Here is a 14,850-nt window from a genome sequence, read left to right on the forward strand (position 1 = left end):
AAAAAAAAAAAAAAAAAAAAAAAAAAAAAAAAAAAAAAAGGATTAAAAAAAAACCACACACTTCATATATTTTTGCACATCAAGAATCCTAATCTGCAATAGCTACAAATATTATTACTAATAACCAAAAGACATGAAAGGAAAAAGGACTGAAAAACAAAGGACAATTTGATTATGTTACCGTAGGTCTTCTTTCTCCAAACCTTGGAAGTAGGAATTACATGGAAATAATAAGTTTTAAAAGACATTCACACTGAGCATTAGTATTCTCTAGATTTAAATCACTGGTGCTCGTATCATTTTTTTAAATTCCAAAGACTTCCCGAAGATGCTATAGCAGTAATGTTCATATTAATTTTTTTACACATTTAATTTCGATGCCACCATTGGCGTCTTTTGGCAGCCATTTAGTAATTTAGTAATTTTAGCCATTTAGTAATTAGGAACAGTAAATTCATTTTCATTCCTGACCTCTGACGAGTGACAGAAACCCTATAATCATGCAGATAGGCAATAAATAGTTATTTCTGCTGGGGCAGTTTTACTTTCACATACTGAAAACAAAGGAGAAATCCACGGAAATTTGTTTAGGTATGCTGGCAAGTGAGAAATTTAAAAAGCAATGCTAAATATTTTGATGGTTTACATAAAGCACTGATAGACTTATGTAAGACACATATTGTAACACCTTACATAGCCTTTACACGTTTCTATTTGCCATATCACTGGAGCCAAACCTATATTCTATAGACAAATGAAACAATTACATTAAAAAAAAAAATTTTGCAACAGAAAACTCTTAGGATTAAAATAAAGAATTCGGGGCGCCTGGGTGGCGCAGTCAGTTAAGCGTCCGACTTCAGCCAGGTCACGATCTCGCGGTCCGTGAGTTCGAGCCCCGCGTCAGGCTCTGGGCTGATGGCTCGGAGCCTGGAGCCTGTTTCCGATTCTGTGTCTCCCTCTCTCTCTGCCCCTCCCCCGTTCATGCTCTCTCTCTGTCCCAAAAATAAATAAACGTTGAAAAAAATAAATAAATAAAATAAAATAAAATAAAATAAAATAAAATAAAATAAAGAATTCAGTGAAGAAACTAAGATACGAGGACTCTGAAGTGAACTAATGAGTTTTACTATGGGGAATAATCACAAAAATGTATGCTAAAGTCAAATGTTCTTGACTCAAATGTGAAATGTGGAGACAACAGGCACAAGGCCGATAATTCCCCAAAATTTCCTTACAAGAAATACACAGAAAACACATACATAATTAAGAGTAATGATTTGCAAAGGGTTTTTTAAGTACTATTCTTCATCTAATAGTTTCTCATGTTAACACTGTAAATTTGACTTTAATTTTTAAATGAATTACACACTCATCATTATTTTGTACCTTTACTGCCTTAGCAGTTTCCAAGGATTGTTCTGGAGGGATTCCTACTTCTCGGTCTCTCAGCAACTGCTGAATAAAATATGTTATATCTCGTCCTGCGATTGGAATGTGCTTAATACAGCTGCCAATCACATACCCTTCGGCCTAGATGAAAAAAAAAGTCTCAAGTTTACTTTCAGTGATTTCAAGATTAATATAACACAAATAACCATTATAATAAAACTAGGTTCTCAAGTTAGTGTATTTATATTCTCAAGTACTGCTTTATCCCAGGAGAATTCTTCTAGTCTTTATTCCTCAAGTGTATTCCTCACAATACTCTATTACATAATTTATAGTACTATACAGATATTATGAACAAGAATGGTCAGCAACTCAGAACTATTCTTTTACTGGTAAGAGTTTATAACCAAGAGTGAAATGACTGAACAGCACAAACAATGAATTTCAGAAGTATTAAATGTTTTGATATTAGACCAGATAGAAAATTATTTTTAAAACCTTTTATATTATCAGTGAACAGTTTAGACAACATTGTAGGAAATTTATAGTCTACAAACTATCTTTTTTCCTACTGAAGTAGGTACCAATTTCACAAGGCTGAGGCATTCAATGCAATCATCATAATGCCAAATAATTAAGTTCTATACAATGAATCCAAATTTTCTGATAGGAGCCAGAGGTACAAAGAATAATGTAGCAAAATTAAATTTAATTAACAAAGAATATTAGGGATGTCTTCATCTGGGCACGGCAGAGTATTAGTGATTGGATTTATCCTCTCACCTTAAAGAAAAAACAGGACAAATTATATGAAATAAAGGTTTACAGACAGTGAATGAACAACAGGCAGAGTAGGGCAGTGTTCCCCATGAGAAGAGAAAACAAACAAGATGAATGCTATGAACATCCCATCTCATTGCCTAGAAAAGTGCCCACGCAGCAGTAACAGGAGGGAGAACCCAAGCAGAGCCAGAGTCTCATTAAGTTGAGGATATGGAATTTCGATTTCAGGAAGGTCAAGACGGCTACAGTTTGCAAGTCAAACTATTGAAGTGGAAAGAGCTGCACTGACACAGCTTTGGAGATGTGAAAAGTAACACGTAAGCTGACTAATAATCACCATATTCATGTTAGGAAACCATCAAGACCAAAGAAAGAACCTCTAGAAAGGAGGGGACAAAATAATCTCCAAAGCTCTTGCATAACTGGGAATAGTCTACATTCCCATTAATCAGAGTTTAAAGATCTCAAACACAAGGCATTGAGTAGAGTCCACAGAAGGGTATTTCTTCAAGAGTGAGGATAGAGTAGAACCAGACAAAAGACTGTTCTGGACTTGCTCAATAACACTTAAAAGGAGCTCCTAAAAGGATCAAAATGATTCCTAGTAACTTAATTGGGTTCCAGGAAAGAAATCTCAAAATATTTTAAAAAGCCCCCAAAACCCAGGACACAGCAATGTAAGTATATGGTACCTAATGAAAAATTATAATCAAGCAAGGAAAGAGGAAAATACAACCCTGACTGGGAGAATCATCAAAAGAGAAAGCAACAGAAATACAAAAGATAATGGCATTGATAGACAAAAACACTGAAACAATTATATATTCCACATGAACAAGAAGATCAATGGAAACATGAGTGAGAGAGAAAGGGAAGATAAAAAAGACCCAAAGAGAACTTCTATGATGAAAAATAAAATATCTGAAATAAAAAATACTCTAGGGGCACCTGGGTGGCTCAAGTTGGTTAAGCATCCTACTTCAGCTCAGGTAATGATCTCATGGTTGGTGAGCATGAGCCCCACATCAGGCTCTTTCCTAACAGCTCAGAGCCTGGATCCTGCTTCAGATTCTGTGTGTACGTGTGTGTGTGTGTGTGTGTATGTCTCCCCTTCCCCTGCTCATGCTCTCTCTCTCTGTCTCAAAAATAAACATTTAAAAAAGAACAGCATTAAAAATATATATATGCTAAATGTGATTAGAGCAAATTAAATTATCTGCTCTAATAATAAAAAAAGTGAACATGAGGACAAGAATGAACCATTCAATTCATGAGTTCCAGCCCCACATCTGTTTCTGTGCCCACGGCACAGCCTGCCTGGAATTCTCTGTCTGCCCTACATGCTTGCTTGCTCTCTCACTCTCTCTCTAAAAACCTCAAGGAGAAGAAATGGAAAAAATAAAAGAATACATTTAGGTACATCACAAACTACTAAAAACTAGTGAACCAGGAATATATTATGAGAAAATCTTGAAGGCAGCTGGACAAATAAGAAACATTACAAAGAAACGAGCTTAGGAATAACAGCAGACTTATACTCACAAACAATGTAAGCCAAAAGACAGTAGAATTACATCTTTAAAATACTAAAAGTAAAAAGCTATCAACCTAAAATTCTATACCAAGTAGTATCTTTCAAAGATGAAGGCAAAGTCCTTTTTCAAAGGATGTATATAAGTTGAAAGAGTTCATAGTCAGTAGACCAGCACTTTTAAGAAATGCTAAAGGCCATCGCCATCATTCTGGCAGAAAAAAATTAGGCTAGACGGAAATATGGACCTTCACAAAGGAAACCAGCACTGGAAATGGTAAGTGCATAAATATAAAAGAAACTTACCTTTTTCAAGATCTCTTTTAAAGATGACAACTTGTTATGGGCTGACATGTCCCGCCTCTCCCAAAATTCTTATGTTGAAGTGCTAACCCCTAATACCTCACAGTGTGATTGTATTTGGAGACAGGGACTTTAAAGAGGTAATTAAGTTAAAGTAAGATGATTAGAGTTGGCCCTAATCTAATATGACTTATGTTCTTAAAAGAAGAGATTAGGACACAGACACACAGGAAAGCCATGTACAGATAAATGGAGAAAATTAGGCCATCTTGATAGAAGACACAGAAGCCTCGGAAGAAATCAACCCTGCCAACATCTTGATCTCAGACTTTATTACCTCCATCTGGGCAAATATTAATTTTCTACTGTTTAAGCCACTCATTCTGGTACTTTGTTACAGCAGCCTTAAGAAAACTAATATACTATTTACAATGAAACAAATTAATAACATAGTGAAAATTTATAACAGGTAGAAGTAAAGTAAGTGACAATTATAATTCCAAAGAGAAGTACACTGTTGTACACAGTACCTACTTATAAAACATCAGAACATTATTTGTACTTAGATTATAAGTTAAAGATATTTATTATAAACGCAAGAGCAACCACCACCAAAAACAAGCAAATGACAATGACGAAGTAGAACATAGCTAATAAGTCAATAAAGAAAACAAAATAGATTTAAAAAAATACTCCATTAATTCAAAAGAAGGAAAAGAGTACAAAAACAGGAACATCCAATTCTTAATATCCTTATAAAAATTCACTCTTATTCATGTTCATAACTTCTATTTGAATATTAATTATCAAGATACTGACATTACTGGTTAATTTCATAGATCTTCAGATCTGGGTGAATCAGAACCAGTTCACCTACTAGTTCCACAGCCTACTATTTGGTGATCTTAGGCAGTTCATTTATTTTCATCTTTTAATGGGTAAACTGAGGTCCTCAAAAGGTACTATAACCTACATTATAGATTTTGAGGTTCAAATGAGAATTTAAAATGAAAATCTTAAGAAGCTCTATGTACCACTAAGAAAGAAAACTGTGACACCAACTATAAAAAAAAAAAATGAAATATTGGACACATTCCAATATCCAAGATATTAACATATCCCCCAATGGAAAAAAAAAAAAAGTGATATAGCCATACAATGAAATATTATATGGTGTAGCCATATAATGAAATCTTATTTGGCAATAATAATAAATGAAGTACTATCTATGCTACAACTTGGAGGAATTTTGAAAACCTAAGGCTTCATGAAAGAAGCCAGTCACAAAAGACCACAAAGTTTAGGACTCCATTTATGTGAAATGTCCAGAACAGGCAAATCAATTGAGACAGAAAGTATGTGAGTGATTGCCAGATCAGGGAGAGAGTCTGCTAATGGACAGAGCATTTCTTTTCAGAGTCATAAAAGTGTTCTAAAATTGACTGCGGTGATGGATGCACTCTGAATATACAAAAAAACACTGAATTATACATTTGAAATGGGTGAACTGTATGGTGTATAAATTATATCTCAAGAAAGCCGATACTAAAAAAGGGACAATTATTACTAAAACTATTATGACATTGGGAGAATGGATTATAACATCTAATCTAAGTCAACCCAAGGATGTTATCCTCAACAGAGGATGCCTGATCCATTAAAAATAGGAATGAGAATAATGAAGACATAAAAGTCCCGAAATAATTTCATCCCAAACAGGATATTTAATATAATATAAACATTATTTGAAAAGCTGTTTTCTGTGTATACCCATCTAATATTATCAAGTATGAATTCAAGTAGTCATTTTCAATATATTAGGCACAATAAAAACCCGAATTTGTCATTAAGAATTGGAAGCACAAAGGCCTTGGCAGAAAAAATGCTATCTCTGACAAACAATACAATCTGATGTATTTTTCTTAATATGCCTTACTAAATCCAAACCACAAAGTACAATCATAACTTGAGCTTTTTATTCAAAAAATAAAATAACTTTCCGGGACACTTAGCTGGCTCAGTCAGTAGAACATGTGACTCCTGATCTCGGGGTCATGCGTTCAAGACCCACCACTGGGTGTAGAATTTTAAAGAATAAATGAATAATTTCCCAAAATTATTAACAGCCATGAGCTTATAAACTATTTAGTTAACCTACGCACCCAGCTCAAGTCTGTTAATCAAGGAAAAGAGAGATTATCAAGTAGCTAACATACACACACAGACATATCCAAACCAGAAAACAGAATTCCGTGTCTAAGAAAAGAAAGGTATAATATATTCCCATTCCAGTTACTCCAACATTTGCTAATTATGAATTAGAAATAATTTCTAATATCTTTAAAATCATTTTCTAATTATAGTACAAACCTATAGCAAAAAGACTTTAAATTTGTTTACAGAATTTAAATATTAATTTGAGCAAAATATAGCTATAGCTGAACAAATGACCAAATTTTTAAAGTGCAACATTTAGAATTTTTTAAAAGTGGTATTAATTCATATAATTTATTTCTGCCAGATGTGTTATCTGATGTCCTATTTGGTAACTGTAAAATATTCTTACCACAGGAATGACATGAGTGACACCATCTCCACTGTCTATTACTGTACCGGTCAATGTCCGTTCTCCTACTTGTCTTGAGGTCCAAGATGCAGCTAAGGCAAGAACAGCCTTAGACACACACACACACACACACACAGATTATGACAAACAAAAAAATAGAAACAAGGGCAAAGAGTTAACAGAAAAAAAACTATTTCAATGGAGTACTACAATTTTAAATGTACAACTGACTCTTGAACAATACAAGGTTAGGGACACTGACCATTCCAACACAAGCAGCTGAAAATACAAATATAACTTCTAACTCCCCCCAAACTGAACTACTAATAGCCTGCTGTTGACCAGAAGCCTTACCAATAACCTAAAAAGTTGATTAACACAGATTTTGTGTGTTATATTGTATACTGTGTTCTTATACTAAAGGCAGCTAGAGAAAAGAAAATGTAAGAAAATTGTAAGGAAGAGAAAATACATTTACAGTACTCTACTAGATTTATCAAAAAAACTCCACAGATTAGTGGACCCATGCAGTTCAAACCCGTGCTATTGAATGGTCAACTACAGTATCTTTGGAAAGAAAATACACAAAATTAATTTACATTATGCAATAAAATTATTCACATCCTACTAATTTACAGGCTTATATTTACTTTCAGGGGCATGTTCATAAATATTCCATGTTTTAACAAGAGCCATTTTTCTCCTAAACCCCGCAAAATGGGAAGACTAACATGAGATATCACAGTACTAAGAATGCAAGGACTTAAACTATGTTTATATGAGCTAGCCTATACACAAACCACAAAGTGTAAGGAAGGTAAAGAAATACACAAACACCCAATCACTCGTTATTCCATACACAGATGGCTATAAACAAGTACCTCTATCGTAAGATTAGCTCCAAATTTTCTAAGTGCTGCGTGCATTTAGAAATATGTAACAAGTTATTTAACCATAGAAAAAGCCATTATACTCTTCTACATATTATGAGTTAATCAGGAAACAAAGTTGAGGGGACTGCGTTTTTCAATGCAAAATACTAGCATGGGCAAAAAGATATAATTTTTTTTTTTTAAGTTTACAAATAAAGAAACTAACACAGCTAGTTCATTGTTTAAAAACTCAATTTCATACAATCCAAGCTTCAAACAAGATACACAGCCAATAATTAAAAAGAGAGCTAAACTGGCTTTATTTTACCTACTTGCAATATAATAGCTGAAAGGGACCTAGAAAGTTATCTAGGCCATCCTCCTATTTTAGCACAGGATCACACACCATAATCATCATGACCTAAGAGAACTACACAATAGTTTACATACTTACTAAACATTTATGATATGCTAGGCATCACATTCACTACAGGGTTAAAAAACAAGTAAGAGGTGAGCTGTGATCCTGAAGGGTAGGAGAGAAGCCATTCCATGAAGATACACTTACAAAGTAAGTTCAATAAAATACTACAGGGATTTCTGATACATGGAAAGCAGAAGGGCACAAAGAAGATGGTCCAATATACCTAGCAGTAAGTCAATCAAAACAAACTGAAAAAAGGACACAACAAATGTTTCAAGGATAAATGAATATGTATATAAAGTTCCTGATACTGATAATAATATAAATATTAGTTCCCTTATTTCTGTCCCATGAAAGCTTTGAATTATCTAAAGTTCATCAACTTACTTCCTTCAACATTTCTCTTTTGCTGATTAACTCTATTTCCTATGATTTCTAAATTACTGATTCAGGAAAGAACTATGGCATGCTTTGAGGTTATGAAAAATATGTATTTTTTAACAGTGAATTAAACCTTAGATTAAAATTTAAGAGAAAAGCTTATTTTGACTTATGAACTTGCTTACCTGCACAGCAATGTACAAGCCTGGAACATTGAAGGACTCAAACATTATTTCAGCAGTATATTCCCTGTTTTCTGGAGTATTCAGTGGAGGTTCAGTCTATTAAATTGAATATTAAACATTTTAAATAGACAAGATCAGATTATTTTCATAACTTTATAGACAATTTTTAAATAAGAAATAATTTATGTCATTTTATTTAAAAGTCTTTTAATTAAACTTGCAGGTATACAAAGATAGACATACAGACCAAAGAAAAACTATATAAAGATTTCAAGCAGATCTAGGCATATATGAAAACAATATAGTTATTCACACAAGAAACTGACTCCTTATGTCACACCATTAAGCACTGATAAAAGGAATGAGAGAGAAAGGAGACCCAGTCAAATCATCTTGTGAAAGGGTAAAGACAGACCTCCAGGGAGACATACCAATCCTATCTGCTGGTGGAAGAACTCTCACCCATGTAATGTTTTCAGCAGGATGTACCTGATCTATTTACAACTATAATAAGTAAGCCAAGATTCTACAAATTTATGGCATGGCTTCTTGGAAAATGTTATAGAAGTCATAAAACTGTTAAGAGTATTAAAATGGAGATGGGTAGGGGTGCCTGGGTGGCTCAGTGAGTTAAGCATCTGACTTCAGCTCAGGTCATGATCTCACGGTTCATCAGTTTAGCATTGGGCTCTGTGCTGTCAGCTCGGAGCCTGGAGCCTGCTTCGGATTCTGTGTCTCCCCTCTCTTTCTGCCTGTCTCCCGCTTGTGCTCTGTCTCTATCTCAAAAATAAACGAATGTTAATTTTTTTTTTTTTTAAATAAAATGGCGATGTTTACGGTATTCTCTTCCATTTTTGTGACCACATACATCATTTAGAAACCTGCAGATTAAGTCTTGGCCAGAACACATCCTAAGTCAAGAGTGGACTGAGGAAACAGTTACCTGCATTCCTGGACTTCATGTTTCACCTATGCCTCATGACTACTTAAATCATTTACATTATTAAAGCTTGAAACTGGGCAAGACCTCTAATTCTTCTGAATGTGATTTGACAATTCTTTTTGTTATCTCAAATATTGAAACTGAAAGGCAAAACTTTTAAACTTCAGAAGTACAAAAGAATTATCTTTTTGATCTTGAGGTAAGAATGATTCCTTAAATTTCAAGAACACATATTACAAAGAGAAAGATAGATAAAATTCAAATTCATTGCAAATTAAATCTTTTTGTTAATTTAAAAAAAACACTATAAAGTTTTTAAAGAAAAAGGTCGACTAAGAGTAGACTTTTTACACATGTAAACCCTTTAATAGCTAAACTACTTGATATGATTAAACTTATTTAGAGGAGTTTTGGAACATGTTCAAGGATTTGGAGATAATTTAAAGACAGGTACATAGAAAATTAAGCACACTAAAAAAAAACCAAGGCAGTTAAATTATAAACTCCAAGAAAAACAGAAATTCTATATAAAATAAAATATAATCAGAAGATCTCCCAAGGAAAATATACAAATAGCTAATAAGTACATGAAAAAGTACTCAACATCATTAGTCATCAGAAAATGCAAATTAAAACCAAAATGAGAACTCTTACACACCCACCAGAATGGCTAAAATTAAAAAGACTGACACCAAATGTTGGATAGAATGTAGAACAACCAGATTGCTAACACATTGCTGGTGGGTGTGCAAAAAGGTAGAACCCCTTGGAAAAAGTTCTGAAAGTTTCCTATAAAACCAATCATGCATGTACCCCATGACACAGCAATTCCATATCTAGGTATTTGCACAAGACAAATGAAAACATGTCCACAAAAAAACTTGTATAAGAATGTTCGCAGCGACAGTTGGGTGGTTCAGTAGGTTGAGCTTCTGACTTTTGATTTCAGCTCAGGTCATAAACTCATGTCCAGCTCTGCTGAGCACAGATCCTGCTTGGGATTCTCTCTCTCCCTCTCTCTCTGCCCCTCCCCTACTCTTTCACACACGCTCACTCTCTTTCTCAAAATACACACTTAAAAAGAAAGTTCGCAATAACCAAAATATGCATAATAATCAAAAATTGGAAACAGCCCAGGTAATCATCAATAAGAAAATGGATAGTAAGGCACAGTCATACAATAGAATATGATCCAACAACAAACTACTGGTATTTACAACAATGTGGATGAATCTCAAAGATTATGCTGGGGGCACCTGGGTGGCTCAGTCAGTTAAATGTCCAACTTCGGATCAGGTCATGATCTGGTGGTTTGTGAGTTAGAGCTCCACATCAGGCTCTGTGCTGATGGCTCGGAGCCTGGAGCCTGCTTCGTATCCTGTGTCTCCCTCTCTGCCTGCCCCTCCCCCACTTGTGCTCTGTCTCTATCAAAAATGAATAAAATGTTAAAAAAAATAATAATTAATTAATTAGCTTAAAAAAAAAGATTATGCTGAATTAAGTCTTAACCAAAGAGCACATCTTGTAAAATTCCACTTATACAAAACTCAAATATAAGCAAAACCAATCTGCGCTGGAAAAAATCAGAACAGTGGTTGCCTCCAGGGAAGAGGGGCAGGAAATAATCAGGAAAGGGCATCAGAAAACTTTCCAGGCTGATAGTAATGTTCCATATCTTGGTAAGGGTTTAGGTTACACAGATGTATGCATCTGTCAAAACCAGACAATGGGTAAACTACATCATGTATCCTGTAAGACAAATCCATCCCACCACTTGTTTCTGTAAATTCAATTTTATTGGAACACAGCCATACCCATTCATATAAGTATTTTCTGACACTGCTTTCCTGCTACAACAGCAGAGCTGAGTAGCTGCAAGTTATTCAGAGAAAGTCTGCCAATGCCTGGTCAATATACACTGAATGGTAGAATTAAGATTTGTGCATTTGATAGCATGTGAATGTTATATAAAAGAACTGTAAACAAATAATGAACTGTATTTGATGATATGCATGCTAATGTACTTAGGGGTGAAATTACTCCATCTACAACTCATTGTGAAGTAATTACAAATATAAGATTGGGGTGCTTGAGTGGTTCAGTCAGTTAAGCATCCAACCCTTGATTTCGGCTCAGGTCATGATCTCACGGTTCATGGGTTGGATCCCCACACTGGGCTCTGTGCTGATGGTGCGGAGCCTTCTTGGGATTTCCTCTCTCTTCCTTTCTCTCTGCATCCACACACATGCTCACTCTCTCTCAAAATAAATAAACTTTAATAAATAAATAAATAATAAGATGGAATGATGAATAACCTAATAGCTATCATAAAGCAATTATAAAAAAAATACTTGAGTCTAGGTTGTGTACATGTGGATATTTATTGTAAAGCTCTTTCAACTTTGTTTATGGTCTACCCATAAACAATATTCACAAACTACCATAGTAAAATACAGAATACTGATTTACCAAAAATTATGATATAACCACACTGCAGGGAGGGGGAGAAGATAGGGACTTTGTGTTAACAGAAGGGGGATAAGAGGAAAAGAATAAAAGCCTCATCTTTCCTACTAGGTAGTTAGTAGGTAGTGTCTAATATTCAAATAAACAAGAAATAGAAAACATGTTTAAATTTATGTGATAACTAGCACACACACAAAAAAAAACTCTTAAAAATTTAAAGTGTTTGTCTCAAGAGAACATGAATCAAAGACTGGGAAAGGTGAGGAAGGAGAATACTATCTTTTTATTTTAAATCTTATACCACTTGATTTTTTAAGCTAAAAACATGTGTTGCACTGATAAAAATAAGAAAAAAGTTTAAAAGTAAATTATATTGTATTTCTGTTGTCAAGAATTATTAATAAATAATAATCAGACTAGTTATTTAAAAAAACAAAGTGAGGTGCCTGGGTGGCTCAGTCGGTTAAGCATCTGACTCTTTACCTAGGCTCAGGTCGTGGAATGGAGCCCCCATGTCGAACCTGCTTAAGATTCTCAAGATTCTCTCCCCTGCCCCCACCCCTCTTCCCCTGCTTGCACACGCACACACACTCTAAAAAGAAAAGAACAAAAGCAAAGTGCCTTATTTCTAATTTGTTTTGAACCTTACTTATAGTTCCTACTGTAAGAATTAAATATTAATTATGAAAACTTTGTAAAGCACCTAACTCTTGGTGTCTCAACATATTACAACTCTAGTGGAACTCAGAATTAGATGATCTTAAAGACCATACAACTTTATAACAAAGTCTCTTAGGTATATGGCAATGTAATAAGAAACTATGCCCTACTGAGTACAGATGTCATGAAAACATTCTCAGCATTTTTCAAAAATATCCCTGATGAAATTACAATTTGCACTTACCAAAAGAAAATAATGGTCTTCTGGTTCTGCCCTTAAATATTTAAAGATCACCTGTTCCATAAACCTTTCCATCAAGTCCCAATCTTCAACTATACCATGGCGAATTGGCCACTATTAAAACGAAACACAAAACAAATGAAATCGTATTAATATCAAAAGTAAATATAACTACCCAAAAAAGGTAATATTAAATCAGGACAGAAATTTTTAGGTGTGATTTAATGAGTGTATGTAGATCATGCTTAGGAGACACAAACTTAACTATTTAGAGATCAATGAAATTATTGCTACAACCTATTTTTAGATGGTTCAATTAAAATAACGCAAATATGTCAAATGCTAAAAACTCTTACATCTAGATAAAAGTTCACTGTACTGGTCTTTCTCAATTTCTGAAAATCTTGTAATAATGGGAAAATAACCCATTAAAACTAAAGTCTATGGTAGTATAGTTGATTAAAGTTTCCTTAATTTATAATTTGTTAGCTCTTTCACAAATATTTGTTGTGTGCCTAATATATATAACACAGCTGGTATGTATAAAGCCAGCATAATCATAAATGAAGCATGTTAAATTTTATTTTAAAAGTTATAGATATTTGTACAGAACCATGCTTTAAAACAGAGTCCGAGGGTACTGCTGCAAATTCACAAAGACACCACAACATATTTAAAATTTTCCAGGGAAATACAATGATACTCAAAATCAGTTTGACACTGCATATCTACTAGTTCAAGGTAGTTCAGTTTCAACATTAGATCATTCTATATTCCTTTCAGTAACATCACTTCTTTGAGAAGCTGGGTTGCCAGCAGTTGCTATTATAAAAACCAAGTACCTCCCCCCAAATAAGAAATGAGGGTGGCAATGAAAAGTTGTGAAGTGCCTAACAAGCACATGCATCGTAACAGTTAACTGTGATTATTTGACAATTAAATAAAAATATTTTCCTTTTGAATAGTGTCTTATTTTTTTCAAATGGCTACTAGCTGCTTAGCACTAGCTACTTAATAAACACAACTGCTGGGTATTTCTTTTTGTCTAGGTGGTGGATGGCATAGTAAAAAATCTTACTGAGACACTGAGAGCACCGAGAAAGTTTGTGAACCTCTGCAATAATAGTTCCACAACATATATAACAAAAGATTAGTGTTATAAATATATAAGGAATTTCTTAAGCAAATTAAAATTTTAGGCAAAAAACTTTAAAAATACACATAACAGAAAGTAAACAAAAAAATAAACAAACAGTTCCATGTACACAGTACGCACTCAATACCTAAGGCTGAACTATTGTATGAACAAGTAAACATCCCATAGTTATTTACTTAATCATTAAACCTCTTATCTATTAATCCCTAATGTTCACATCTCACTCCAGCACTTTACTTTTTTAGTCATTATACTTATAAAATGACTTCTACTAGAATTTAAATTAAAATTTGAAATAAAAGAAGTACTCTTCAGTTTGCTTTAGGGAAGGGAAATGAATGTACTACATCATTCATCTTATAACATTACTGGAAGTTTACATATTTCAATGTTCTAAGAGCTTATTCATTTATTAGCCATGTATTATTGTGCACCTAATGTGAACCACTGGCAAAAATGCTGAGGACATGACCATCCTGCCCACAAGTTCAGCCTAATGAAAGAAACAGATACAAATAATACACTGTAAGATCTTAAAGAAGTAAAGTATCTAGCACAAGGTGACCAACTTGGCTTCTGAAGGAAAACAGAAAGGCTCCTCCTATTCCTTTATGACTGAAGTCATAATCTAAGCTGGGTCTTAAAGGAGCAACCTTGTCAATACTGTTTTTTGGGGGGCAGAGGGAAAACATGTAGACAGAATAGAAAAGATATATACAAACACTACATAATATACAAACACTGCAGTTATCAAAAGGCTTGGGGAGAGGAAGTATAAAGAGATAAATCAGTTCTAGATGAAGGATACCAGATTCTCAAAAACTGCATTTACTTACCATGTATTTGTGTTTTATTCTATAAGAAATAGTTCATCAGTGGCAATTTTTAAGCAGCGCAATGACAAGAACAGCTTTGATTTTCAGAAACATCATTAGTGCAGCATTGGG

General features: G+C 34.0%; 1 protein-coding gene across 1 annotated transcript in view; it reads right to left on the reverse strand.

The window, feature by feature from the left end:
• The window catches only part of ACTR3 (actin related protein 3), a 66,061-nt gene that overhangs the window by 14,021 nt on the left and 37,190 nt on the right, over positions 1-14,850 (reverse strand). The window contains exons 4-7 of the mRNA XM_040474888.1: positions 12,751-12,861; positions 8,438-8,533; positions 6,576-6,683; positions 1,390-1,533 (exon numbers count right to left, since the gene is read on the reverse strand). Coding sequence (XP_040330822.1) covers positions 1,390-1,533; positions 6,576-6,683; positions 8,438-8,533; positions 12,751-12,861 — 459 coding nt within the window. The remainder of the gene's footprint in view (positions 1-1,389; positions 1,534-6,575; positions 6,684-8,437; positions 8,534-12,750; positions 12,862-14,850) is intronic.

Source organism: Herpailurus yagouaroundi, unplaced genomic scaffold (genome assembly GCF_014898765.1).
Source record: "Herpailurus yagouaroundi ecotype Mexico unplaced genomic scaffold, PumYag 140, whole genome shotgun sequence".
In the NCBI taxonomy this organism is placed as follows: domain Eukaryota; kingdom Metazoa; phylum Chordata; class Mammalia; order Carnivora; family Felidae; genus Herpailurus; species Herpailurus yagouaroundi.